This window comes from Ammospiza caudacuta, chromosome 8 (assembly GCF_027887145.1).
Source record: "Ammospiza caudacuta isolate bAmmCau1 chromosome 8, bAmmCau1.pri, whole genome shotgun sequence".
NCBI classification, from domain to species: Eukaryota; Metazoa; Chordata; class Aves; order Passeriformes; family Passerellidae; genus Ammospiza; species Ammospiza caudacuta.
Genome location: NC_080600.1, coordinates 19,881,358 through 19,906,958, shown reverse-complemented (window position 1 = coordinate 19,906,958; position 25,601 = coordinate 19,881,358). Strand labels below are relative to the sequence as shown.

General features: G+C 37.1%; 1 protein-coding gene across 6 annotated transcripts in view; it reads left to right on the top strand.

Annotated features, from left to right (window-relative positions):
- NBEAL1 (neurobeachin like 1) overlaps positions 1 to 25,601 on the top strand; it is a 72,666-nt gene that overhangs the window by 38,959 nt on the left and 8,106 nt on the right. For 3 of the 6 annotated variants that reach the window (XM_058809470.1, XM_058809472.1, XM_058809468.1), the window contains 32 exons: positions 1,188 to 1,356; positions 2,338 to 2,471; positions 2,860 to 3,019; positions 3,116 to 3,218; positions 3,925 to 4,081; positions 4,567 to 4,725; positions 5,076 to 5,235; positions 5,513 to 5,601; positions 6,406 to 6,987; positions 7,563 to 7,738; positions 8,093 to 8,246; positions 9,471 to 9,599; positions 9,913 to 10,218; positions 10,329 to 10,478; positions 11,378 to 11,535; positions 11,997 to 12,121; positions 12,941 to 13,067; positions 14,155 to 14,303; positions 15,095 to 15,228; positions 15,947 to 16,048; positions 17,202 to 17,297; positions 17,410 to 17,534; positions 18,738 to 18,878; positions 18,973 to 19,103; positions 20,095 to 20,204; positions 20,784 to 20,901; positions 21,533 to 21,630; positions 21,923 to 22,039; positions 22,529 to 22,618; positions 23,769 to 23,878; positions 24,458 to 24,630; positions 25,068 to 25,162. In XM_058809470.1, the coding sequence (XP_058665453.1) occupies positions 1,188 to 1,356; positions 2,338 to 2,471; positions 2,860 to 3,019; positions 3,116 to 3,218; positions 3,925 to 4,081; positions 4,567 to 4,725; positions 5,076 to 5,235; positions 5,513 to 5,601; positions 6,406 to 6,987; positions 7,563 to 7,738; positions 8,093 to 8,246; positions 9,471 to 9,599; positions 9,913 to 10,218; positions 10,329 to 10,478; positions 11,378 to 11,535; positions 11,997 to 12,121; positions 12,941 to 13,067; positions 14,155 to 14,303; positions 15,095 to 15,228; positions 15,947 to 16,048; positions 17,202 to 17,297; positions 17,410 to 17,534; positions 18,738 to 18,878; positions 18,973 to 19,103; positions 20,095 to 20,204; positions 20,784 to 20,901; positions 21,533 to 21,630; positions 21,923 to 22,039; positions 22,529 to 22,618; positions 23,769 to 23,878; positions 24,458 to 24,630; positions 25,068 to 25,162 (4,827 nt within the window). Of the gene's footprint in view, positions 1 to 1,187; positions 1,357 to 2,337; positions 2,472 to 2,859; positions 3,020 to 3,115; positions 3,219 to 3,921; positions 4,082 to 4,566; positions 4,726 to 5,075; positions 5,236 to 5,512; positions 5,602 to 6,405; positions 6,988 to 7,562; positions 7,739 to 8,092; positions 8,247 to 9,470; positions 9,600 to 9,912; positions 10,219 to 10,328; positions 10,479 to 11,377; positions 11,536 to 11,996; positions 12,122 to 12,940; positions 13,068 to 14,154; positions 14,304 to 15,094; positions 15,229 to 15,946; positions 16,049 to 17,201; positions 17,298 to 17,409; positions 17,535 to 18,737; positions 18,879 to 18,972; positions 19,104 to 20,094; positions 20,205 to 20,783; positions 20,902 to 21,532; positions 21,631 to 21,922; positions 22,040 to 22,528; positions 22,619 to 23,768; positions 23,879 to 24,457; positions 24,631 to 25,067; positions 25,163 to 25,601 lie in introns of all 6 variants that reach the window. The other 3 variants (XM_058809469.1, XM_058809467.1, XM_058809471.1) reach the window with 1 other exon arrangement.

Here is a 25,601-nt window from a genome sequence, read left to right as displayed (position 1 = left end):
AAGAGCATTTTGTCATCTCTAGGGAATTCTGTCATGGTTTTCTTTGTCATAAACTTTGAGTTAGATGAAGATTACTAGGGTTTGGTTAACACTTGGGACTTGTCAATAGAGTACCACGTTTATTCATCTTGAGGAAAATATATGCACTATAAATAAGATCTGCCTTTTTTTCCAAGAACTGTGAACAATTGAGTGTACTGGCAAACTGATTAATAAGGAAATATTGTTGGAGCTACACACTACATATCCAGTGTGCATGTATCTCACTGTATGCCCACTGGGCATATCTCTACAGCCACTTGCTGACACTAATGTTAAGAAAATTCAGACACTCATTAGTTAATTTGCTGTGATGTGAATAGTTCTAAAATACTTTGATTTGTTCTGTTTGCCCATTAATGGGCTCCACAGTATTTGTCTCTGGACCAAGCTGGGGAAATGAGCGGGTGTCTCTGACTAGCTTGCTAAAACCCTGATTTTGAAATGATTTGAAGTGGTTGTGAATCACTTCTAGAAATCTTGTATTTGGAATATATTATACCTTACCACAAGAAGCATTGTTTGAACAACAGAATCCAGAATCAATTAAATTGGAAACATCCTCTGAGGTCATCAAGTCCAACCTGTGACCAAACACCATCTTGTTAACCAGACTGTGGCACTAAGTGCCAAATCCAGTCTGTCCTTAAGCACCTCCAGGGACTGTCTTGTGCTATCTCCACTTGTGAGAAGAAGGGAGAAAAAGGGGACTTAGGAGACTTGAATTTTAAGGAGAGGCTTAGAATTGATGTATGTGTAGAGTTATTTAAAAAAAAATTGTATTATTTAATTGCCTGAAGTTGAAATGTTACATGAAGATGATTAAAACAGAGATGTGTACAATCTTATAGTCTTCTCTTACTCCTTGCTGCAAGTAACTTAGAAATCACAGAGATGTTTTTTCTGGTTTTTAAATATATTTAGCAGATTTTGTGTCCTTCAGTTTTCAGTGTTTATATGGGGGGAGGAGGAAGGAAATGTACAAAATGTACTTTCAGAACAAGAGCTGACAGGGTGGCCCATGTGTAAGTGGCCTGTGAGACATTCTGATTGGTTTGTGAGTACTCTTGTATGCAGAGTAAATTTTTGTTATAATGGAAGGGTTTTTATTTATGGTGATGTTTATCCTGCCTTTTCTTTTGATTCAGGATATGATCAACTGTATTGGTGGGATGAATGTGCTGTTTCCGTTGCTGGAGCAGATCAGCTTTCTTGGTGCACAGATGCCTGAGAAGTCTGAAGGAGAAGCTCTGCCTCCAGAACTTGTAACTCCTGTAGAGGGTGACTGGGTTGTCTTTTCATCCCCAAAGGCATCAGGTAGGAAAGTGAAGCTGAAGTGACTTTATTTTTGAGCTTGATTTTACAAGTCCTTTTTTGAATGACAGAAGTCTGTTTATTATGTGCTGAATTTTCCAGAGCATCTGTGTAAAGCTGAAAGGCTCTTTCTGTTTCTAGATACCTGACATGGATACTGAATACCAGGAGTTCAGCACTATATAAAAAATAATATAACATATTTCAAGTATAGATATATTTAATAGCATTATTTTTCTTTTCATGATTTACTGTTAGAGGTGCCAAGGTATGACATTGTTTTAATTTCTATTCTGATTATTTTGAGAAATTGTTTGATGTAAAACTTACTTATATCAACAGGAGAAGCTTTCCTACAGCTTGAGAGCTGGGTCACACAGGCATGTGGGAACAGCAGCATCAGAACTGCACTATTTAGCCTTTAGCCAAACTTATATTTTCTTAATGAAATATTCAGGCTCCTGCCTCTTCCACACATAGTCACATGTTTAAGAATAGATTTTTTTAAAGCTTTGCTAATATTGAGAATTAACTTTGACCTTAACAAAAACTACTGAGAAAGCAAACCTTGCAAGACAGAACACTACTCTTTTATACAGATGAAATGATGGGGAAGAGTGAAAAAAATAGGTCTTCTCTATCTCTAATTTTTTGCATACCATGGCTAGGAAGTGTCAGTTTGCAGCTACAGAGGGAAAATAACAGCATTTGCAAAAGATTGTAACAAAGAAGTTTGTAACCTACAGTCATGGATGAAGCAACTGAAGTCAGGACTGGGATCACTTTGCTCTGGAGAGGCGTGGAATGGCTATGATTCTGCGCAGGAAAAAATCTAAAGACAGGCTACAGCTGAGGAGCAGGAGCTGAGAAGTTCAGGAAGTAGTGGGGAATATAAACAGTTAATTTTACTTTTTCCCCTCTATTTTTATGCAGTGATCCAATGATAAACCATAAGACTTTTGCTACTGTTGTTCTGTTCTGCAGAAGCACGCCTGGAGAAGAACATAGTTGCAACTTTCATCTTGATGATAAAACACTTTATTCAGGGACATCATGTTAATCAAGAAAATCTCATTCACTCCCATGGAGTTGCCACCCTAGGAGCCTTGTTACAGAAGGTGAGCAAACTTGAGAAACATCATTTAGTAATGAATTTTGTGGATGAGGTTCTGATTTTGAAGCATAGCCAGATTGCCACTGTCTTTAAAGGCCTCCTTAGTAAGAATTTTATTTCTTGTGTTTCTAAAAGCAAAAAGGTGTGAGAAGTTGGTATTTATCTGCAAAGTGAAATACAATGTTTCATTTTCTGTAATGTTCTGGTTTTTTGATATAGATATTGTGTTGTTTGGTTATCCAAATTAGACTACTTTTGTGTTTATTTTATTGCTTTAATGGAGCAGACATTGCTGTAGAAGATAAAAGAAACTTAAACTTCCATTTTTAAAAATAAAATTTTATTAGGACAGTCAGTATTTTGAGTGCTGACACCTGTTGTTATTTTGCAAGGTGCCAAGCATCTTAATGGATGTGAATGTCCTGATGGCTGTACAGTTGCTGATAGAACAAGTCTCGGTAGAGAAGAACATGCAGCTTTTGCAACAGATGTATCACCACTTGCTTTTTGACTTCAGCATCTGGAACAGCGGTGACTTTCCCTTCAGAATTGGTGAGCTCTTGGCCTCAGGCAGCTGTGAGAAGGCACAGGACTCTTCACATGACACAAATCTTTGTTTTGGTTCTAAAAGAAACCTTTATGTTGTAGGACATATACAGTATCTTTCTACAATCATCAAGGACAGTAGAAGGCTCTTCAGAAAGAAGTATGGTGTGCAGTTTCTTCTAGACACGCTCAGGATTTATTATGGGTATGAGTTTTCTGCTTCTGACTCCTCATTTATTTTGTGTGGCTCTTGGAGTTTTTTGCCATCATTCTAAAATCAATAAATAAAACTGCAGGTTGGATTTTGTTGGTTGATTTTGTTTACAAAATTGCATTAATTTTTTTTCCCATTTGATTTACTACTTTGCCTTGCCTTGAATTTTTATGCTAAGATTATGTAAAGTTTGTCAGTGACACTAGGAGTGCCTGTCGAAGTAATTAAAACTACAAAATTGTAGTTAAACAATGCAAATTAAGTCATAGATCATTACCATTATAAAAGGTTTGGCATTTTAAGTTTTTTTAAATGCTTGTAAAATTTCGAAGTAAGACTTCTTTAGAAATTTAAAATTTTAACCTTTCAGTGCTGATGATTTTTAGCTGCTTATGAATATAATTATGTGTTTGAGGAAGATTGGCAAGTGACTTTGACTTTGCTGTTTCCTGTGGGAGGTGGGAACCTGCAATGCTGACCTGTATCCAGATCAGTACAAGTCTGCATTTCAGGGCTTTGATAGACTTACAAAGCCTGGTCTGATTATTTCTGTTCAGTTGCTTGAGTTCAGTAAAAATTGAACGCTTGTGCACGATACCTGGGTAGATGAAAAATTACCAAACTGGCACCATCAAATTGCTATTAATGAGCCAAGAAGAGCTTCCTTACATTGTCTTTTTGGTCTGTTGGCAAGCAGGACTGGCTGTAAAGATGGTGATTTGGCTCCTGATGACCTGAGGACAATACGGACATCCCTGTATGGACTGATCAAATATTTCCTGAGCAAAGGTGGAACACATGAAGAAATTCAGAGCATTGTAGGATACATAGCTGCCACCAGTGACGAGGAGCAGGTATGCAACATGGCATAAATTAACAGTTTGAACTGGACATGATTTGGTTTGGCATCTTGGCATTTAGAAATCTTGCCTTGTGTACTTAAAAGAAGGGTGAACGAAGAAGAAAATGACCACAAGCAAAGTATTAGCTGATGTGTGGTTCTGTTTAGATGTAGGTAAGATCAGGATGTGCCATTAGAAAAGTTATCTTACTTTAAAAAACCAAATGAATTGGTTTTCAACCTACCTGGAGTTGGGATGACAGTTTCTGTTTCATGGCATCAGCAGCACTTGATCTTGCTTTGTGTCTGTGCTTAATGAGATAAGGTATTCTATAGAGAGAAGAAAATGTATTACAAGTTGTTTAAATGCACTAATACTGAGCCACAGAATGTCTATTAACCAGCAAAGGTAAAACTTAAAAACCAAGAAAATTTTCCTAAAACAAAGCATGAAATCTAAATGAACTGGGTATTAATTTTCTTGTCTTCATTTTGTAGCTCTGTGGAATTCTGGATGTTCTCTTCAGCCTACTTCATTCCAGTCCAACCCCAGACCAGCTTTTTTTATTGCTCTTTGAACCAGGGAATGCTGATATTCTTTATGCTCTGTTATTGCATCAAAGATACTCTGACAGGCTTAGAGAACTTGTGTTCAAGGTAATTAATTGAATGATATGTTCCTAAATTAATCAATTGAGCATAAATTTGTTCAAATCAATTTGAGCATTTCCTTTGGTCTGGCAGAAGTGTATGTAATTACAAAGATACTGATCATCCAAGTTTGCTTTTTTCTTTTCTCTTATGTTAGCTAGATGGCGTTGTCACAAAGGAATGTGTTCTCTTAAAATAAAGTGTTGGAATCTTTAAAAATCTCTCCATGTTGTTTTAGTTAGTTTGTCAAATAAATTTTAAAAATTGTGGACCAGCATGTTATAGTATACACAAGTTTGAGAGATAAGATTGCTTTTCTGTGCTCAATTTGCATTTGTGTCTACTTTTCCTTACAGATTGTGGAAGAGATGCTGAAATGTACCAAAGTTTATGAGCGGAGCAAGCACCGGATGAGGCTCAGAGAAGTGGGGTACTCTGGGCTGGGACTCCTCCTGAATGAATCCCATGTTACTGTTTCTCTTATTAAAAACCTTCTTAACCAAGTTCTCTATGCAGGTAATTGGCAAGGGCTATATCTGACATTAGTACTCTTCTGCTGCTCAGAGGCCAGCATCCCTGGTTTTTGTTGAGGAGAGCCAGAGGTGTTGCTTGTAGAGCTGTTCTGTTCAAAGTTCCCATTAGTCTCAGCTGACATTTTCTTAGTTCCCTGAAGTTTGTTCCTTTTACTATCCTTGGATGCAGTCATAACTTCCAAGGCGATTTATAAATATTTATTTGTTACATTCTCTTGTGTGATATTGCTTATGGTGGCTTTTTTCTTTCTTCCCTACAGATCCTGCTGTGAATTATAAAGATCTCCTAGCTGTAGTGTATCTGGCTCATAGATCAGATATAAACATGAGAGTGATTATCTGTAGAAAGGTTAGTTGTCTTCTTTAGAACTGGAGTACTGTCCTTCAAACCAATAAACTGTACATTGTAATAACTAAATTATTTCTTTAAAATACAGTGGCAGTATTTGTTGTTACTGGTTTTTTAGCAATGATTTATTTTAAAAATTAGACCCATCTGTCACTTACTGTTGTATTTTGTGTACTCAAGTACTTCAAAAAGCCAAAAACAAAAAGTGAAGCCTCTATCCTGGTTCTCAAATAGCTTGTAATTTCTACAGGTTTGAGGTAGTAGGCTCCTTGAATTACTGAGTTTTCTCAAAGCTTGTATCACTGGAATTAGTACTGAATGGTAGCTGTGAGACATCATATAGTCTGTTAAGGTTTCCCAAAATGAAGAAGTGAAACTCTAATGTATGCTATTAATAAGCTATTAATACTGTAATTTTATTAATAGTTCCTAATCAAGCATATTTTCTATTAGAGAATTTTTTTTTTAGACTATGGGGGAATGGAATTATTTATTGAGATAACTGGCTTTTGGAGGAATTGTTGCAGAAGAGTTGCTAAAATATGGCAACTTACCAATATGGTTTTATAGCTTTTCTCTTGAGAATGTTTTACTTTTTTTCTTTTTTATCAACAATATTTTTTTAATGAGAAAAAATTACTTTGTGGCTGGTTTGCTTATTATTAGCTGATTATGACTCTTTATATAAGGTTGTAAGAAAAGTAAAGAAATTTAAAGATTGTAAAATGTTTAACTGAAAAGCCAGATGGATGCAGTTACAAGCTAAAATTAATGTGTAGATATGGGATATCTTCTGTTCCTTAGATTTTGCACCTTTTGCATTCCCAATTGGATGCAGCACAACAGATCTCTCAGCAGCTGGGCTGGCAGGACACTTTGGTTAGACTGTTCCTGAAGGAGAACTCAGATGTCCAGATTGGCTTTAAGGAGAACAGGACTGATTCCTCCAGGGAAGAGGATAAAAAGCCTCCTACTGAAGAGCTACAGAAACATCAAGCTGATAAAACAGAGAGAGATAAAGCTGGCAGCTTTGCATCAGTTAATGGTCTCTTTGATCAGTGGAGTTTAGAAGACAGCAACTCCCTGGATGCCCCTGCCCATTTCTCTGTTATGCCACTGGAAGATGCATCCACAGCAGAGATGTCTTTCGGTTCGGAGGCCCGAGAAGGGCTGTGGCACAGTAATCCTTCACATTTGAGTTTGGATTTGTCCAGTGTTGACTCTTATGAACTGGCTGATGTTGGGAATCAGATGACAGACAGCCAGCCCAGCACTCCCTCACCCACAGAGAGCACAAAGCCCTTCTCTGGGCAGCCTGACAGAGAGCTGGGTGTTACAAATGATGTGGGCTTCGCTGCTGAGCTTTCTCTCTTTGAAAACCAAGGAGTAAGTAACTATGGGACTGGTTTCTCCAACTCCTGAAAATTTCATTTTGTTCTTTCAATCTCCCTAATGAATCATTATTACTTTTTTTTGTCCCTCCTATCATCCAACAGGAAAGTGAACAAAATGGCTCTTTTATAGTGAATAGGAGTACTTCCTTTTGTAATGTGTCTTTTTTTTTGAGTGTCCACTTGGGGTAGCTTTGGTGTTTAAAAAAAAAAAAAGAACAAAAAAGCAAATAAATAAGGCCGACCTCCCAACCACAAGAAACCGCAAAAAATCCCTGCAAACTCTACTCCCTCTATATTTAAACATCCTTTATCATCCAGAGGAGGTGTGCAGCAGACTTGCTGTGAAAAAATCTAGGGCTAAAAGGCAGCTTGTTTTACATCATAGAAGCAAGCTACAGTCTCTTATATTTGTGTTTTCCTGAGCTTTTCAATTGGAATTTAGAGTCCATTTGAAGACTGCAGAGTTTCAAATGTTGAAACATGAAAGCATAAGGGCTGTGATGAATAAGAAATGTTTTGAAGGTTTTCTATACTAGAAGGGCTTTAAATATTTCACTTCTTTTGTAGGGGAGTGATAATGAACTCATACAGTTACTCACAGACATCCTACTGTGTATAATGTGGAAAGGTATTGAAAAATCTGATGATGATGCTTGGATTGAGAGAGGACAGGTGTTCTCTGCTCTCACCAAACTGGGGATGTCTAACGAGTTGCTGCGGCCTTCTGATGAAATAAAACTCAAGTGAGTGTGCAGTTCATCCCTTCTGAGGATAAACAGAAGTGAGGGGTATGAGTGAAGCTGGGAAGGGGTGGATGGTTCCCAACAAGATGTACTTTTCTCTGCTCTCTCTTCACATAATGTCAGAAATATATTCCTGGACCTGTTTAGGAGGTGGGTCTTGGGGCCAGAAGGTTTTAAAACTATCACTGTTTTCATGAGTCTCTCAATCGCTTTTATCTCATTGGCTTATCAAGAAGATGGCAGTTATGTAACTGCAGACTAAGAGATTCAATTAAATACTTAATTGGATTTTTTTTAAAGCCACTTACACTCAGAACATGTAATACTTACTTGGGGATTTTGTTTTCCATGCAGCTTGCTGGAGAAGATGTTAGAATGGTCAGTCACTGATAACAGAGATTCAAAAGCTCTCTCTACACATGCTGAAAATGCCTTCAAGCTCTTGCTAATTGTACAAGGTTTCCTGCAGGCAGAAGGACTAATTAATTCAAATTTATGGACAGAAAAGGTACAGTAACTGCATAATGGAAGTATGGGCTGTATATGGGCTGAAATGGTAACAAGAAAGTTGTTGGTTTGGATACTGTCACCCTTCTAGTCATATTAAACCATAGATATTACAGAGTAAGGATTTATAGTAGAATGGATTAGAGTGCCCCTTCATGAATAAAAAATGTGAATATTTACCACAGGGAATATAGTAAATTATGCAAATTAAGTAGGCATGTAAGTAGTACTCATTACTGAGAATCCAGGTTTCTTCAGACTGGAGAAATATTTGGAAAATGTAAAAGCTAGTGGAATAGCAGCAGTTGTAGCCTAAGCAGATTTTGCACTGTTTATCAGCATTTATGACTCTCTGAGCGTCCTGAATGAAAGACCAGCTAAAACTCTGCTTTTGGTTGCAAGTTGGGAAATGTCAATTCTGGGTTTTGACCCATATTGTAGTTTCAACAGATAGATTATATCTCAGCATTTATGTAATCTCTGGCACTGGTCATGCTTCCTTCACAGTCTGAGTTGTCATTGCTTTTCAGTTTTTCTAAGCAAAAAAAGAGAGATTATCTGGAAACCATCATTGTTTCTCTAGAAATCCTTTAAAAATATTTTGTAAGACTACTTTCTTTAGGAAAAAAGTAAAATGTCAAGAGCCATTAACACACAATTCCAATGCTGTGTTAGAGAGTATATCAAGGTGTATTAGTTTTAAACAAACACATCTGGATAGTGAAATATGCCATTTGCCTTGGGAGTACCCACCTTTCACAAGGCTTGTGTCACTTTTGCTATCTAAATACCAACAGAAGGAAGTGCCTCCTAAAGTGGGGTCTTCTAAATTTTCTAAGGATATGGCATTTACTGGAGTTAATTTATAGGAAAAGCAATAAGCATATATATACTCTCACTCCCTGTACACACACACACACACACACAGATATATATATCTATATATATATATAGATATATAGATATATACACTTTATTTAGGGGAAATACTTGACTTAACATACTGGGCTAGGTAGTTTTTTGTTGTCAGGAATTTCTTTAAATTACTGGTTTAACTGCAGTGTTCTTGGATGATTTTCTGGGTTTGGTTAAGTTACAAATAAACACAGCCTCTTCTTCAGCTCTTTGAAATTACTATGTCTCCATCTAGAGTAACTATTGTTACTTTTATTCCAGTTTATTTTATTTATTTTAATGTTATGCTTATTTTCTGTTTCTGTAATAGCTCTTGGAAGAACTAGTGACTCTCATGGATAGTCTGTCAGTCTGGTACTCTGCTGGCTTAGAGTCAATTAGGCTTTCACAGGTGCAAGTCCAGCTGCTCCTTGGATTTATTGCACAAGACAACTTACAGGTTTGTTGCAAATTCTTGCAAGTGGTGCTTGAGTTTTAAGGGCACATTTGATGTAACTGTTGTGATTTTTGGGAGTGCTGCTCACACCAGAGAGCAGACCTGTGGCAGTCCCTCATCCTTCTCTTGGGAAGATGTTTTATTGGCTCTTAGCTTTTGCAGGTTTACTCTGCAGTCCTGTCAGTGTGCACCTGTGGAGCACAAGGAAGAGGTAGAGGGCTTCTGTTTGAGGATGGGAATATGCAGGCAAGAGTGGCAGGAAAAAGATGGGTGCTCAAGGGAGATCACATTCATTTTTTGCTGTTTGTTTTTGTAGGTCTGTGCTATGGCAGCAGCCAAACTAAACACCCTCCTTCAGACCAAAGTAATTGAGAGCCAGCCTGAGGCATGCTACCTCCTGGGGAAGTTGGAAGGCATTTTGAGTAGGTCAATTGAAGAGAAGACAGAAACATACTCGTTTTTGATTCCCCTTGTTCGGACATTGGTATCCAAGGTTTATGAACTTCTCTTTATGAACCTGCACCTTCCTTCACTGCCTCCTACCAATGGCAGCCCATCTTTCTTTGAGGACTTTCAAGAATACTGCAGATCTGATGAGTGGCAAGTTTATATTGACAAATATGTAAGTAGTAAATTCTTTTTGCATCATTTCCTCTCTCTTTTCAGCCATGAAAGCAGAGGAACCCATTCAGAAATCACATGGTACTTTTTATTTTGTTTTGATGGAACCAGATTATTCCAAATATGAAGCAATATGAAGAGAATTCATTCAGACATGATAATGAGCAAATGGCACTTTATTGGAAAGATTGTTATGAAGCTTTTATGGTGAACATGCACAAGCGAGACCGGGAAAGAGGAGAAAGTAAGCTTAAATTTCAGGTAAGGTTTTCAGTGAGTGTGAGATTCTCTTAAAAGAACTCTCTTGAGAGCTGCCTTCTAAAAGATGGAGAAAACGAATTTCAGGATGATCCAGTTGAAGTAACTGTAAACAGGTTAATTTAATTAAGATTTGATGGGCAGTGGAACTATATGCCCTTCTAGGATATACTTACTAATTCTGCTCTGTCTATTAACAGTCTTACATGCAATCAAAGTCATGTCAGTACAGTAGCCTTCCTTTTCATCAGCAAGGTAGAAATATGCTCACCCATAAGCTGCATCCTCTTTGATTTGTGTTTTGAATTATTAAAACCTGATTTCCATTATGAGCTGGTTTTTGGGTTATTTTTTTAAACCCTATTTCAATACAGTTAAAGCATTTGCAACAGTGAATGATTCTTCTTTAATGTGGAAAAATTGCTTTCCTGTATAAGGTCCAGATTGAGTTTTAGCATTAGAGTTAACAGGTAATTACAGGCAATACCGTAGTGAAGTTATATATCTCTTTGCTTTTTTAATAACAAAACTTGTAGGTCTATTTTATTCAAATAGCTAAAGGAAAAATGCAATGCAAGTCACATTCAAGAATGCCAGAATTTAGGAAAAATCCTACCTATTATAGTAGGGTTTCTAATATTGACTGCTTTTCTGATGATGAAAAATTACTTTATGGTGGATTCAGCACTGATAATGCTTTCTTCACATCTTTAAAATCTGGCACTATTTCTTCTAGGTCTAAGCTTTTAAAAATTTCTCTCCTAAGTATTTTATTACCTTAAAATTTCGGAATGTTTTATTGCTAAACTTTTTCCACTTCTTGTTTTCTGAGAATTCTTGGGAAGCTATTTTCCAAGGTCAGAGGTAACTGAGTGCTGGATCTATTTGCACTGGTGTTTCAGGAGCACTTTGTGGAGCCGTTCAGCAGGAAGGCTCGGCAGGAGAACCTGCGCTACAACAGCATGCTCAGACAGCTGAGCAGCCAGCACACAGCCACGCTGAGGCAGTGGAGAGCAGCCCAGCTGTACTTGTTCTCTGAGCGTGGGCCTTGGGCTGAAAGGTGAGACTGGGCTTCCTAAACTAGGTATCATACTTAAAAGGGATTTGTTCACTGTTTCGTGTGGTTAAAACCAGGTCAGATTGACTGCAGTAATCGTGCTTGAGGTGTACAGTCTTGAGTGACAGGACAAGGGAAATGCCTCCAGTCGTGCCAGCAAATGTTCTTATCAGAAAGTAATTTTGGGGTGATTGCAGTGATGGTAGTTTGTCAGTTGGACTTAATGCTCTTGAGCATCTCTTCCAACCTTGCTAATTCTGTGAAAATAAATACTGTTTACAAAATAAAGAGTGATGGTCAGCACTGCAATGTGAAACAAAAGCAATAAACTGCATTTTAATCTTTTATTTTTTACAATGTACAAGTTAATGACCAGTATTTTTCTAAATATGCACTCTTTTGTAATCAGTTCTTTCCTGTAGGTCTTTATTCAGATTTTTAAATGAATTTTCTTGTTTTCCTAGGAAACAGCGTCCTGTTCACTGGAAACTTTCAAATGTGGAAAATTTTTCACGTATGAGACTAAAACTAGTGCAGAATTACAACTTCAACTCTCATCAGGATGCTAGTGACCTGAGAGATAATTTAGGTATAAAGTTGTATTTGCTATCTCACTTGAGTTCTTACCAAGGAAAGATACTCACTTTCCTCTTTGTGTTTAATAAGCAGTATATTCTTATGTACTTAAATCTTGATTTTTCTTTATTTCATCTGTAGTAAAATCTATATTATGAGAGTGATTCTTTGACCTTATACAACGTTTTCCTACTGAGTAGAATTCTTTTGCCCTGGTTCATTGAAATGTGGGGTTTTGTTGAGCAATAAATAAAAGTCAACTCCTTTGTTTTAAAATAAGAAGTCATACAACTTTCTTGTATGAGATTATTTCTTCAAGAAAGAAACAAAAAGATCACAGTAAGCAGTGTTTGTTCAAAGTCTTTTAGAATTTTTGGCTAAAATGTGTAGATTGGAAGTGCTTTGCTTCAGAAGTGTGCCAAACAGCTGAGTTAGGTGTAACTGTTAAGTTTGATGTATTGGATATCAAGGCTCAAGCAAAAAAACCTCCACAAAACACTCTTGTAAACCCACGTAACCAAAAAACAAATGCAGTGCATTTCTACTAAATCTGCATGCTTTAGCAATGTCTGGAAAAACATTGCAAAATATTTTATTGTATTGTATTTTATTTCTACATCAGAATTCAAGTTAATTTTTGTTGTCGTAATTTTCAGTGTAGCTCAAGGACTGTTTGTAGTGTTCTGCTTAACCACAAAAATATATAAGAAACTTGCTTGCTTCTTACTTGGCTACAACCAAAATTCAACTGTAGAAGACAGGTTTAGTAGGTTAGATTTCCAAAAGCATTGTAGCAGAAAAAGTTATGAGCTGTTTTGTCTATTTGTGCTAGGTGTGCACCAGACACAGCCCTCTAGTGAGTCTCTGCTTCTGGAGGTGGTGAAGCAGGTGAAGGTGAGTGACTTGGAAGATGATGTTCTGGAACTACCAGAAGAAGACACAACAGCCAGTTCCAATTTGTAAGTAGAACAGGATAAACAATTATAATTTGTTTCTGTGCTAGGGATAGGGAACAAGAAACAACTTTGGGAGTTGAATAGCATCCAGTTTCCCTCTTTCTTTGTCTGGCCTTAACAATTCAATCCAGGGCAGTTTTGATCAGCAAAGTTACTGTTGGACTGTTGGATTTATCCTTGTTACCACTAAGACAAGAAAAGCCCCAGGGAAAAGGAGGCAGAGCAGATGTTTATGAGAATCCATTAGTGATTCACTGTTCACAGGTGGGCTGAAGCTACAGAATTGTTAATGCTTTTCTACTGTGTATATTGGCTGTAATTCTCAGGAGGCAATCTGCTGTGTGAGGACATGGACCAGACTGGAACTGCCTCTTGTCCTTAGTTGCCATGTCGTTCACTCCATTATCAGCTGCATAACATGAAAATTGGTGTGGTTGGCATTTAAGTGCTGGAGTGCCTTGTGTTTAACAGCATTCCAGAGGGAAGGCTGTGCTTCCTTCATGTCACTTGTGTGACTGCAATGAAAATAAAGGCAGGAGAGAGAGAGCAGGGAAAGGGGAGTTGAGGGAGGATAGCAAATGCTTTGCTTTGCTTCAGTAAGTGGACATGTCACGTTGTGCATGCATCTGTGTTTGTGCTATTAAGTCCAGTAGGTAGTTGGCACTCTGAGTGGTACCAATACATTTTGTACTTTAAAGGTTATTAAATGCTTGCTGTAGATTATAGCAAAATAACCCTGGAGATAACTTCAGTCACTTGAACTGGAACTCAGCTCTGGGCCAGAGAGCTTAAGCCCCTAACAATTAAATAAAGTAGGGAAATGCAGCCTGATGTTTTTGTACTTCACATGAAGTCAAGTCCACTGTGCCCAAGACCAAAATATCAAGACTGAAGAGTGATGCTGTGAAATGCTGTTTGTGGTCTAGTGTGAAACACCCATGACTGCTGATAAAAGCAGCTTTATAGAATTGTTTATGCTGCAGTTTTAATGCCATTTAAATTTGATTATTTTCTGAGCTGTGCTTTTACCAAGGATCTAAGCAACAGTATAATCTACCCAACCCTGTAACACTTAGTGGTGTTTTTGCAGGGATGAGAAGGATGAAGAAAGTCAGAAAGAAAAGCTGATATTGTCTGAAGACTGTGAACTCATTACAGTAATTGATGTGATACCGGGCAGGCTGGAGGTCACTACCCAGCACATCTATTTCTTTGATGGCAGCATTGAGAAAGAGGAAGGTAAGCATGACCAATATCTCTTTATTTTCAGTGTAGTTCAGCATACTGCTTTTCATAGGCTGAGTTTGTTTTGAAAATGAATGTCAAAGTAATTGTAAAGAGACAAGTTGTTGGTCTGTACTTAAAATTAATATTGCACTTGATGGTTAGTGGCTGACTGATCCCTTCAGAATCAAGAACTGTAATTTCTTAGCTGGTAAATTGATTAACTATTCTTAATATTTCTTAAAAATAACTTACTAAAAAAAAGTTAGTACCTCTAATTTGCTTTGTAAATGGCACCTCTCTGTTCTCTTTCTACAACAAATATTGTTGTACTCATGCATTGATTAAAAAGCAGTAGTATGTAAGCATTAATCATGCATATTAATTTAGGGAACTTTAATAGAATATACACAACTGGCTATGAAAACACGGGAGTAAAATGTTGGACAAACAATAGTAAAATTTTCCAAATCAGTATACCGAAACATTCAGCCTTTGTTTGAGCCTGTTGAAGAAAGCAAAGGGGTTGGTTCATACTTTTTGTCAACAGAATACATTTATAATATGTCTTTAATCAGAAAGCAAATGTATTCTACATTCCATCAGTATTTCTTGCTTCATTTCTTTCAGCACAACAATATCTGAAGTTAATATTTTCCTAGCAAAATGGTTAATCACATCAGCTACAAGACTTTCCTTTTCTAGGAATAACTCTGAGGTGATTGAAGCTGGTTCTGCACTGTGTCTGTATGAAAAGGGTTTTTTTTGTGTATATTCCAACTCAGTAAACAGAGTGTTCCTCCTAGGGGTAGGTTTTGATTTCAAATGGCACCTTTCTCAAATTCGAGAGATCCATTTGCGCCGGTACAACCTGAGGAGGTCAGCTTTGGAGATCTTCCTTACGGATCAAACCAACTACTTCCTCAACTTCAATAAGGAGGTATGGCTTTCCTAAATGTCATGGATTCACGTAAGAAGCACAAGGTTATGTTTAAGATCAGTGATTGAATTTGATTGAATCATTGATTTCAATCACTGGTGCCTTTCTTAATACCATAACACTAATAGCAAACTGTTTGCTTTACATAGTCATCATGGAAAACTACACTGCAGGCTGGCACCTAGAAACTGATTAATTGTGAAAAGATAAAACAAGATTCTCCTTTTTTCTTTCTCTCTCTCTGTTATACAAAATGATTATTTAATTAAAATCACATCAATAGTAATCTAAATGTCTTGAAGCCCATCTTTTTAAAGATTGAACAAATTAATTGCAAATGAAAGGAGACTTTATTTTTAACTACATCATTAGAAATCGTTGATATTCAGTGGTTAAAGAGTAGTGAACTTTTCTGCCCTCTGGGTAATACCAATGATCCTTTTTATTAGGAACTATGATAAATTTCAGGACTTAGGGTGAGTTACGTACTAGTAGGTCAGTGTAGTAGTAGGTCAGCTCTTAGAAAATGTTGTGTGGTTTGGTTTTGATGTGAAGGATGTCACATGCATCCATGTCCAAATGTTTTAAACAGCAGGAGATCGAAGTACTTGAAAGTATAACTGTGTCCTAATTATTTCATATTTTAATTAGGAGACAAATTGCTCAATTGTCAGCTTCAGTGTCCAGAATATTCTTTTATTAGTGCTGTTTCTGACAGGTACGAAACAAAGTGTATAGTCGCATACTGTCGCTGCGCTCTCCAAACATTTCTGGGACCAGATCTCCACAGGAGCTTTTCAAAGCATCAGGTTTGATGCAGGTATGAGACCTCAGCTCAATGTCTAAAGAGTTCCTCTGCTTTTTGAAGGACACCCTCAGTGTTTAGATGGCAGCTGCCAATTTCTACCCTCAGCCTGGCCCCTGAACTTCCACGTGCATAATTTTAGGATGGTTTGGTTTGTGTTTACAGTCAGGTAAATTATTATAGCCAGCTCTGGTCATGTGATTGACAAGCATTTTAACATGAACATAAAATGTGGCAGATTGACTTCTGGTTTTAGTCTATGAGCTTGAGTGCTGTTTTGAAACTTCTTTCACTGGATGTACAAATAATTTTCCCTGCTATCTTTTCATGATGGAGCTTTCAACAAAACTCACATGAAGATTAAGTGGGAATTATTAATATTGGTAAAAAAGGAAAATGTCGTAATGTCTGTATAACTGTAAACACAGATAAATTTTTTAATATAGTAAATGTATTTTTATCTTCCATCTCTTTATGCCAAAATTGTTTTCTCTGAGAGAGGAGGCTTTACAAATAAGTTTAACTTATTGGAAATACTTTGATTGTTCTTTGTTTTCTTGACAATAAAAACTATTGAGTTGTATATTTACACAGAAAATATATAATCTGTCATGACACATCTCCATCACTCTACAGACAAATACTGAGCCGTTCTGAACACAGCTCTGTCTGTTCTTTGGTTTAGAATATAATAATGGAGCAAACAAAGGTGCACAGACAATTTGGTTTATAAATTGTTAACCTGTACTGTTAACCAGTGGGAGAATAATTTATAAATAAATCTTGATCTTAGCACTCAGATGGATTTCAAAGTTCTCTTCTCCTTTTTATCAGTACCTGCATACTTGCCTTCTTTTTGTTTTTCTTACTTCCTATTTTTCTTTTCCTTTTTAGCAAGGTTGCTAATTGTCTGCTGCTCTGTATTTGAAACAGTACTGTCACCAATCAGGACCTGATTTCAATGATATATAGATAGCACAATCACTGAATCAAAGGGAAAATAAACTTCATTATGGGAAATTGTATCTGGACTTGCATACAATTTTTGTGGTCTTGTACTCACTTGCCAGTGCTATCCTCTGGCATGTTGATACTGACAAGATGTGTAATTTGCAATAAATATATTTTTGATATAGTGAATTCCATTTAATCTTTCTTTGTCTTTCAGAAATGGGTGAATAGAGAAATATCCAACTTTGACTACCTTATTCAGCTAAACACTATGGCTGGACGAACTTACAATGACCTTGCTCAATATCCTGTGGTAATTAAAAAATTAATTTTTTAATTTTTGCCAAGGGTATGTGTTTCCTGTGGTTTGAAAGATGTATTTTTAATCTCTGTCTGATATTTGACTTAATTTTTTTTTTTTTTAGTTTCCCTGGATTTTACGAGATTACACCTCAGAAGAACTGGACCTGAATAATCCTGCAGTATTTAGGGACCTGTCCAAACCTATAGGTGTGGTTAATGAGAAGAATGCTAAGACTGTGAAAGAGAAGTATGTATTTGAACACTTGCTTATATTTCTTTGTCTTTTCTGAGCCTCCACGCTAATAACACATTTAGAAAATAAAATCGTGACAGTGAAATTTTTGAAGCTGGTTTTATGACATAACAGATGCACTTGCAAATGTGATTGGTTGGTTGCTCCTGCTGCATTCAGACTATATAATATAGCACTCAGTTGTATGGCAGTGAAAGGACAAAACTTACTGTTATCAATTTTCAGTTGTTTCTCAGTTGTGGAGATGAAAAACTGAAAGATTGTAGAAACAATTTAATGGCTTGAAAAGACATAATGTGTCCCATATCTGCTACAAGATAGGGAATGTGAAATCATACTGCTGAGTTGAGCTGCCTAAGAGGTAGTATTGAGGCTAAATCTGTGCTTCCTCTTTTTTTCAAGCATAGATTATTATCTTCAAAATAAAATAGGTCTTAAGTGACTTTCAGCAAGTCCTCTGTAGGTGCCAATGACAGGTACTTACACCCACACAGCAGTATAGTGGTTTTCCCCTTGTTCGCTAGTCTGGAGAGTGAGTGTGCTGTCATACCAGACTGCAGCCAGGTGTCTTCCAAAATCTTCTGAAAACTTGGAACATGGAGAATTTCCTTTGGATTACTGGCTTCTGTCCTGATTGTAATGAAGTGGGTTCTGTAGAAGTGTGTTCAACTAGAATTTCTCACACCAGCCTTGTGAGGCTGAGGAATGTATCAGCCAGATGGTGGCATGGTAGAGTGAGTTTGCCAGTAGAAAAAGAAATGGGCATGAGTGTGAAAAAGATCTCTCTCCTGCATCCTGCACAGTCAAACACATTTCCTAAATCTTGCAGGAAGCCATCACAAGTCTATTCACTAGTAAATATTCATTTTAGTGGTGGGGGGTGTGTTGGTTTGTTGTATAAAGTCATCAGTCTTGTCTGCCCTTTGATTGGTTTCTGACAGCTGATAGCAAATGCCTAGGGAAGAGTATAACAGGCATGCAAAGGCTTCATCTGGTGTACATTTTTATCTTTCAGCAGTCTTTTCTTAGGGACTTGCTTAGTAAGATTTGGAATCTTCATGTTTGATGGCACTCAATGTATTTTTCCTCTCATAGATTGCTGTGGTAATTTCTTTTGAATCTTTGCCTGGAATAAGCATAATCCACATGTAATCAACCATAATGCTCAGTTGTATTTATAAACATGTCTTTTGTCAGATATGAGAATTTTGAGGATCCTCTTGGGATGATTGACAAGTTTCACTATGGGACACACTACTCAAATGCTGCTGGTGTCATGCATTACCTCATTCGGGTGGAGCCTTTCACAACACTCCATATCCAGCTTCAGAGTGGCAGGTATGCTGGGCAGATAAGCAGCCCCCTCCTGCTTCTTCCTTGTCATTTTACTGAGGGAATTGTCAAAATCTAACCTGGATTTTCTGATCCACAGATTTGACTGTGCTGACAGACAGTTCCACTCTATTCCTGCTACCTGGCAGGCACTCATGGACAACCCCAATGATGTCAAAGAACTTATCCCAGAGTTCTTCTACTTTCCAGAGTTCCTGGAGAATCAGAATGGTAAGCTGACTGCCAAGACTATTCTCACAAGAAACTGTTTCTGTATTCTTCAGAAAAGAATTGTTACAGCCATTTGTGAATGCTGAGGAACACTTACTATTTAAACCTTATTGTGTGATTGTAGACATTAATCATGGTGCTGGCTTAAACTGTTCAGTGAAGATGCCAGTTGTGTTAAGCAGCAGCCTAAACATACTTTAAAATTCAGGCTATGGGCTTAAGGATGGTTAAAAGTAGTGTTGTTTACCCAGTGGAGAGTGTCAGAGATGCTCACTGGGATGTTTGAAAAAGTTAGTAATAGTTAATACTGATTAATTACATAGAAAAAGTTAAAAGATATTAATTATAATTATTATAATGCTGATTAAAAAGACAGTATCCTGCATTCTGACATTAGACTCCTCAAATCACATTTATTGTTTAGTGATTTGATTCTCTGTCTTTACACAATTTGAAAATGGATTTGTATGTTTTGCCGCTACAATCAACTGGAGCTCTAAATTAGAAAAAATGAGAACTCCCAAGTCACACTTTCAAGTAATTTAAGTGTGTAGAGTTGTTTTAATGATAGCTGGTGAAATTTCAGACTTCTTAAGAGCCTTGATTTTACAACCATTTTAACTTCTAACTCCCTTCTTATGAATTACCTTATGGAAGTGTTTTGGACTCTTAATCCTGGCAAAGCAAATGCAGATATGTTTACAGATAGATGTGTAAAAGATTAATACTACTTCTGTGGTTGGGACTTAGCTTCAAAATCAATTAGATGTTTTGGATAATTGTTATCCATTATCATTTAAAATCATAAACATGCAGAACAGAACTTAGCCTCCTATGTCAGTGGTAGAGTTATTAGAGATTTACATGAATAACTTTTCAATATCCTTCTGTTGCACTGAGAAAATAATGATTTTTAATCTTTATTGAGAAATCAAGGTACTTGAAATATTTTGTAGCAGCTCTGAAACTTTTTTTCTGAATTATTCACCAGGTTTTAACTTAGGCCAGCTTCAAATGTCCAAAGAGGTGGTAAACGATGTTGTTCTGCCTAAGTGGGCCCACTCCCCAGAAGACTTTATTTATAAACACAGGAAGGCTCTGGTAAGATGCTGTTTGTTTGTGTAACATAATCATAAAGGAAGTACACTTGCAGATTGTTACTATGGCTTAAATGTAAAACTAGTGGGATGGCATTCAAACTACAGTTGGGGTTACATTTGACATTACAAGTGCCATTAGAACTTCCAGTTAAAAGCTCTGTGCACGTTGATAAAATGCTGAAAAGAGCGTTTAATCTCGTGGGCATTTTGGGCACTAATTATTTGGGCATTTGCTGTCCTAGGAGATAAAATGCAGAGGTAGGTGAGTAGGCTTCCTTTGCTATTTAAAGATGACTCTGTCTGCTGTTAGGGAGCTGGCAGCTTACCTTCCCTTGCACGGGTGCATTTCAAAAGTGCATACCTTTTGTGTCACTGTATTGATTTTCCCTCTTACCTGGCAGTTACTGCCCATAGCACACAAGATTCTTATCCCTCTGCCCTATGTATTGCTAAATACCTAATTTGTGGATACTCTTAATTTAGGAATTGAATCTTTTCCATAGAGAGTAGTAAAAACTTCAAGAGGGAGCAGTTTTTCAGTTTTTCTCTTATTCTTACAAGAGCACTTTTTTCCTTCTAGGAATCTGAGTATGTTTCTGCTCATCTTCATGAATGGATAGATTTGATTTTTGGCTACAAGCAGAGGGGACCAGCTGCAGTGGAGGCGCTTAATGTGTTCTATTATTGTACTTATGAAGGTACAAAGCATGTTCTCTTGTCATTGTCATCAGGCTTGTGAGTTTTCATTATTAGACAGTACACACTTGATTTGTGAGTGTACCATTCAGTAGCATATGGTAAGACAGCAGATTTATAGATGAAATATGGCAGCAAACCTTGTAATGTGTCATCAAAAAAAAAGTATAGTTTTTTAAAAGGAGGACTGTTAGGATTTTTTGTCTTTTAGAAAAAAAAGTTACTGGGTTTTCTTGCCACATATTTACTTGCTTAAATGCATATGTGGGAGGAGATTTCTTGTGGTTTAGAGTTCAGGCACATTGATTGAAAGCAATTAATATTACAGATAAATTTAATCTGTTAATTTCAAAGCTAAATTTTGGGTGGTTTTTGTGTGTTACTTGTTGCTTGCAATGAGGTAAATGAAATTCATTTGATAAGACAAATTGCTCTGACAGATACCCTTAAAATTCCACATGCAGAGTGGAGTTTTCAGATTGTGTTTTAAATGGAGGCATTGTCTGGGGCTTTTCTGGGGGTAAAGGGTCATAATGCTGCAAGTAAATTAAGTTGACCATATTGGTTCTTAAGTTGTTTGGATTGTGTTCTCTTTTTTTTTTCCTATCCTTCATCATTCTGATTGTGATCCAGGGGCTGTGGATTTGGATGCTTTAACAGATGAGAAAGAAAGGAAGGCTTTAGAAGGGATGATAAACAATTTTGGGCAAACTCCCTGTCAGCTGTTAAAGGTACTGTTCTTTTGCTCCCTCTCAACCAGACCTTTGTGGTTAAATACAACTGAGTTACAGAGACTTCTGAAAAAAAAAAAAGTGGTTTTTAAGGTAATGGTTTTTAATTTTAGCAACATTAAATCTTTGTCACATTACTAAAGAATCCATTTTCAAAATAAATAAATTTACTTCAAGAAGGGATATTAGGTTTTTAAGACTGTTTTCCCATTAAGAGTCTGAGTATCTCATGTGCATTGAACAAATTGATAAACTAGTCTAATTTGTTACTCCTTCAAATATTGCTTCCTAGGAGCCCCATCCACAAAGGCTATCAGCAGAAGAGGTAGTACAAAGACTAACTAAAAGTGATACCTCTACTCTGAATCTCTTCCAACACCTCACTGAGCTGAAGTCATTCTTCATAGAGGTAGATGTGTTACTTGAAATTGTTTGAAGTCTAACCTGAAATTTGATGTACTTGGAACAAAAGGTCACAACCTGGATGAAAATAAACTTGCTTCCTATTTAGAAAGGATATTTTACAATGCAATGTGTATTGAATGAGCTCTGTCTTTTAAGTTGGCTTCCTAGATGTTGAATCCCATAATCTGCTGGCTGCTTGTGTGGGTGTTGAGTATTAAACTAGTTGCCACACCAAGAAAGCTGCAAGCCTCACTGGTCGTGTGTGAGGAATCACTGAACTTGGTAGTTAAAGTCCCTGATTGGGGTCAGGGTTTCATGTGCAGTGTTTGTGATGAAGCTTACCTGCACAAACTGAATGGGTGTGGGTCAGTCCCTTAGGTGCTCTACACGTCTGACACTGATTCCAGAGCTTTGCCTCTTACTCTTTACAGGTTCTAGATTTATCCTTTAGCTTTTGGATATAATCAGATCAAACCCATGTCCTTTCTCTTAGGGAATTAGTGATGGTGTGCCCATTGTCAAAGCTGTTGTCCCCAGGAATCAGTCACGCTCCTTTATTTCTCAGGGAAGCCCAGAGATCTTGGTGAGTTGCATGTGTCAATACTGTTCTTAAACTACAGATAGTCAAATGGCTGTATTTTTTTATGCAGCTTGTAGAGAAATATTTCTTAACTATTCCTCTTCAAATGTGTTCCTTTAACCTGAAGCAACTGTCAGTTAAGTTAAATATTTATATTCCAAGGAGAAGCCAGGCTGATTTGTTGAATGGCATTTAAGAGCTGATGAGATATGACTGTAAATTATAGTGAGGCATATTGTGAGTTGACACTCGATCAACTTCCCTGCAACAACCAATTTGCTAATGCAATGCAGCCCAGATTTAAATTACAGCATTGAGTTATTAATGGTGTCATTGTTTGTCATTGCTTTCCAACCCGTATGTTAAGCTATACCATATCTGGTGCATGCACATTCCAAAGGCCTGCACTGTTTCTAAAACTAGCTCTTGCACTAACACACATTCTTGTACTATGGCAGATACCAAATAATGAAAGGAGGACAGTGGTTTTGTATCTGCATCTGTATATATGGTCTAGACACTGGCCCAAGTGCAATAATACCTCTGTTTTGCAGGAAAGAATATTCCAATATTCCGATTTTGTATGTCAAAGTTATTGTCTTGGCTTAATTGTGCTACATTCATAGGTTATTTGAGCACATCTAAAATTCTCCTTTGATTAGATATGGAAAACATATCTAATCAAAGTAACCTTGAGTATTTAGATTCCTTTGTTACTTCCTCAGAAATGAAACTGTAGTACAATGTTTGTTAAACTTCTTGTGTTAATATGTTTACTATTAACAGTTAGTATTCAGAGAAGAGAAGAAACAGCAGCTTAAACTAAATGACTGATTTGTAATTAAATATTTGCGAGGGGTTGGTTGACTGGGGTTTTTAGTGTTTGTCTCCTCCCATCCTTCCTACCCCAACTTCTCTGACCTATGTAGAACATGTACTATTCTAATATGGTTCTGTGTACCACATGTGGATTAACTCATCTCAGTGGGATTTTTTTATTGATTTATTTGTTCAGGGAGAGGTGCCTGTGCTTTTTCCTTTGTGGTAGGTTTTCAAGAAGCCTCTGCTGGACTTTATGCAAGCTCCATTAGCATTGAGGCAAGCAGAAAGCAAACCTCTGCATTTCATCAACTTTTTCATTAAACTTTTTTAGGTAACAACAAGTCTGAACTGTGTTATTGGAACTCATGGTTGGCTGCCTTATGACAAAAATATTTCCAACTATTTTACATTCATCAAAGATACAACAGTGACAAATCCCAAGTAAGCAAATTTTGAGGGTGGGTACAGATGAATGCATTTAAAATAAGGAAATACAATAATTGTTGAAAATCAGTGAAAATACTGTTTTCACTGTCTGGGTTCTCACCAAAGAATGCATCTTCTGGTATACAGCAATATTACCTCTAATCTATAATAGCATTCTAGTACAGTTATGTAAGTGGTATTTCAGGTTTCATTCTTAGAGCTACTTCTAATTTTTTTCTAATTATCAATCACAAAAACATTGTGTAATCTGAGATATTCTTCATACATTCTTATGCTGTAGTAATACATAAGCATATATGGCACATTTGGATTTTTTGGTTTTAGAAAATTCCTTTTTTGTCTTTATTGTTATAATGCTTAGTAGGGACATGAGTTATCCAATTGTGTAAAAGGCTGAAAAAAACCTAAGATGAAATCTTGCTTCCAGTCACTGGTGGCAGTGCAAGTTTTACCATGGATGTAGCCTCTTCTATAGTGATGTTATAATTCATTAGTGATGTTTCAAGACAGAGGAAGTGCAAAGTATGTGGCTGTGAACCAAGGTTGCTGCTAACTGCTGTCGTTTGCCTGCAGAACACAGCGCAGCACGAGTGGCCCTTTTGCCCCAGGGCTGGAGATCACCTCCAAGCTGTTCGCAGTGTCCCATGACGCAAAGCTGCTCTTCAGTGGCGGACACTGGGACAACAGCATCCGAGTGACATCCCTTACCAAAGGCAAACTGATGGGACAGCACATCAGGCACATGGGTCAGTCACTGTGTGTTGGGAAATGGAAAGGGTTATGTGTGTTATTTGGTGGTCCCAGAATATATCCACGTCCCCTGGGCACCCAAGTGTAGCAGCTGTAAAGGAATAACAGCATGAAAGCAGAGGAATGCTTGAATTGGGATTATACATAAATACTTGAGCATGGCTTTTCAGTCATTGGACTGGTGCTTTCATGTAGTTTCAAAATAAGGCTTGCCTGCTATTTTTAGGTAGCAAAACTGAATGTGTCAAGTGGGTACATTTGGCTGTATGTTGATGTCATTGTTTAGTAATGTCACCAGCCCTTATCGCAGTAGAGTATTTCATGCTGACTGCAAATCAGGATACAGTGTGGCAAATTGTATCCACATTGTCAGTCTGAGGGAAATTAGTCTTAATTACCCATGTGACAGCTTTGTCTTCTTTTCTTTATCTAGACGTTGTGACCTGCCTGGCAATAGACCACTGTGGAATTCATTTAATTTCAGGCTCCAGAGATACGACCTGTATGATATGGCAGATTGTTCACCAGGTGGGTTATTGAGGCATACTCAGAAGCAGTTTCTGGATGTATTTTTTTCCTCTGTTTTGCTGTTATGTTTTATTGATTTCTTTTCAGGTTTGTAAGGAAGATAGTGCACTAAAATCAATTAGTTTAGTAATTTTACTCCTATTGTCTTCTCTGAAGTACTATACATATTAGTTGCTATACAGTTGAAGTGCGCTATTTTAGAGGATCTTTTAAAGATTTCAGAGATTATTTTCAGGGCAGGCAAATAAGAATTTTATGCAGTTCTTCACTCCTAGTAGTTGCATTTTAGCACTGCCTTTTCTCTGGTGGGTATTGATAACTACAGCAAAGATAGTGCTGTGTATTACATGTGTTTGCACTGGCTTTTGAGAATTCTTTAATATTGGTCTCATGCTTTCACACAGTGAATGTAGTTGTGTGATCCACATGTGTACTTACA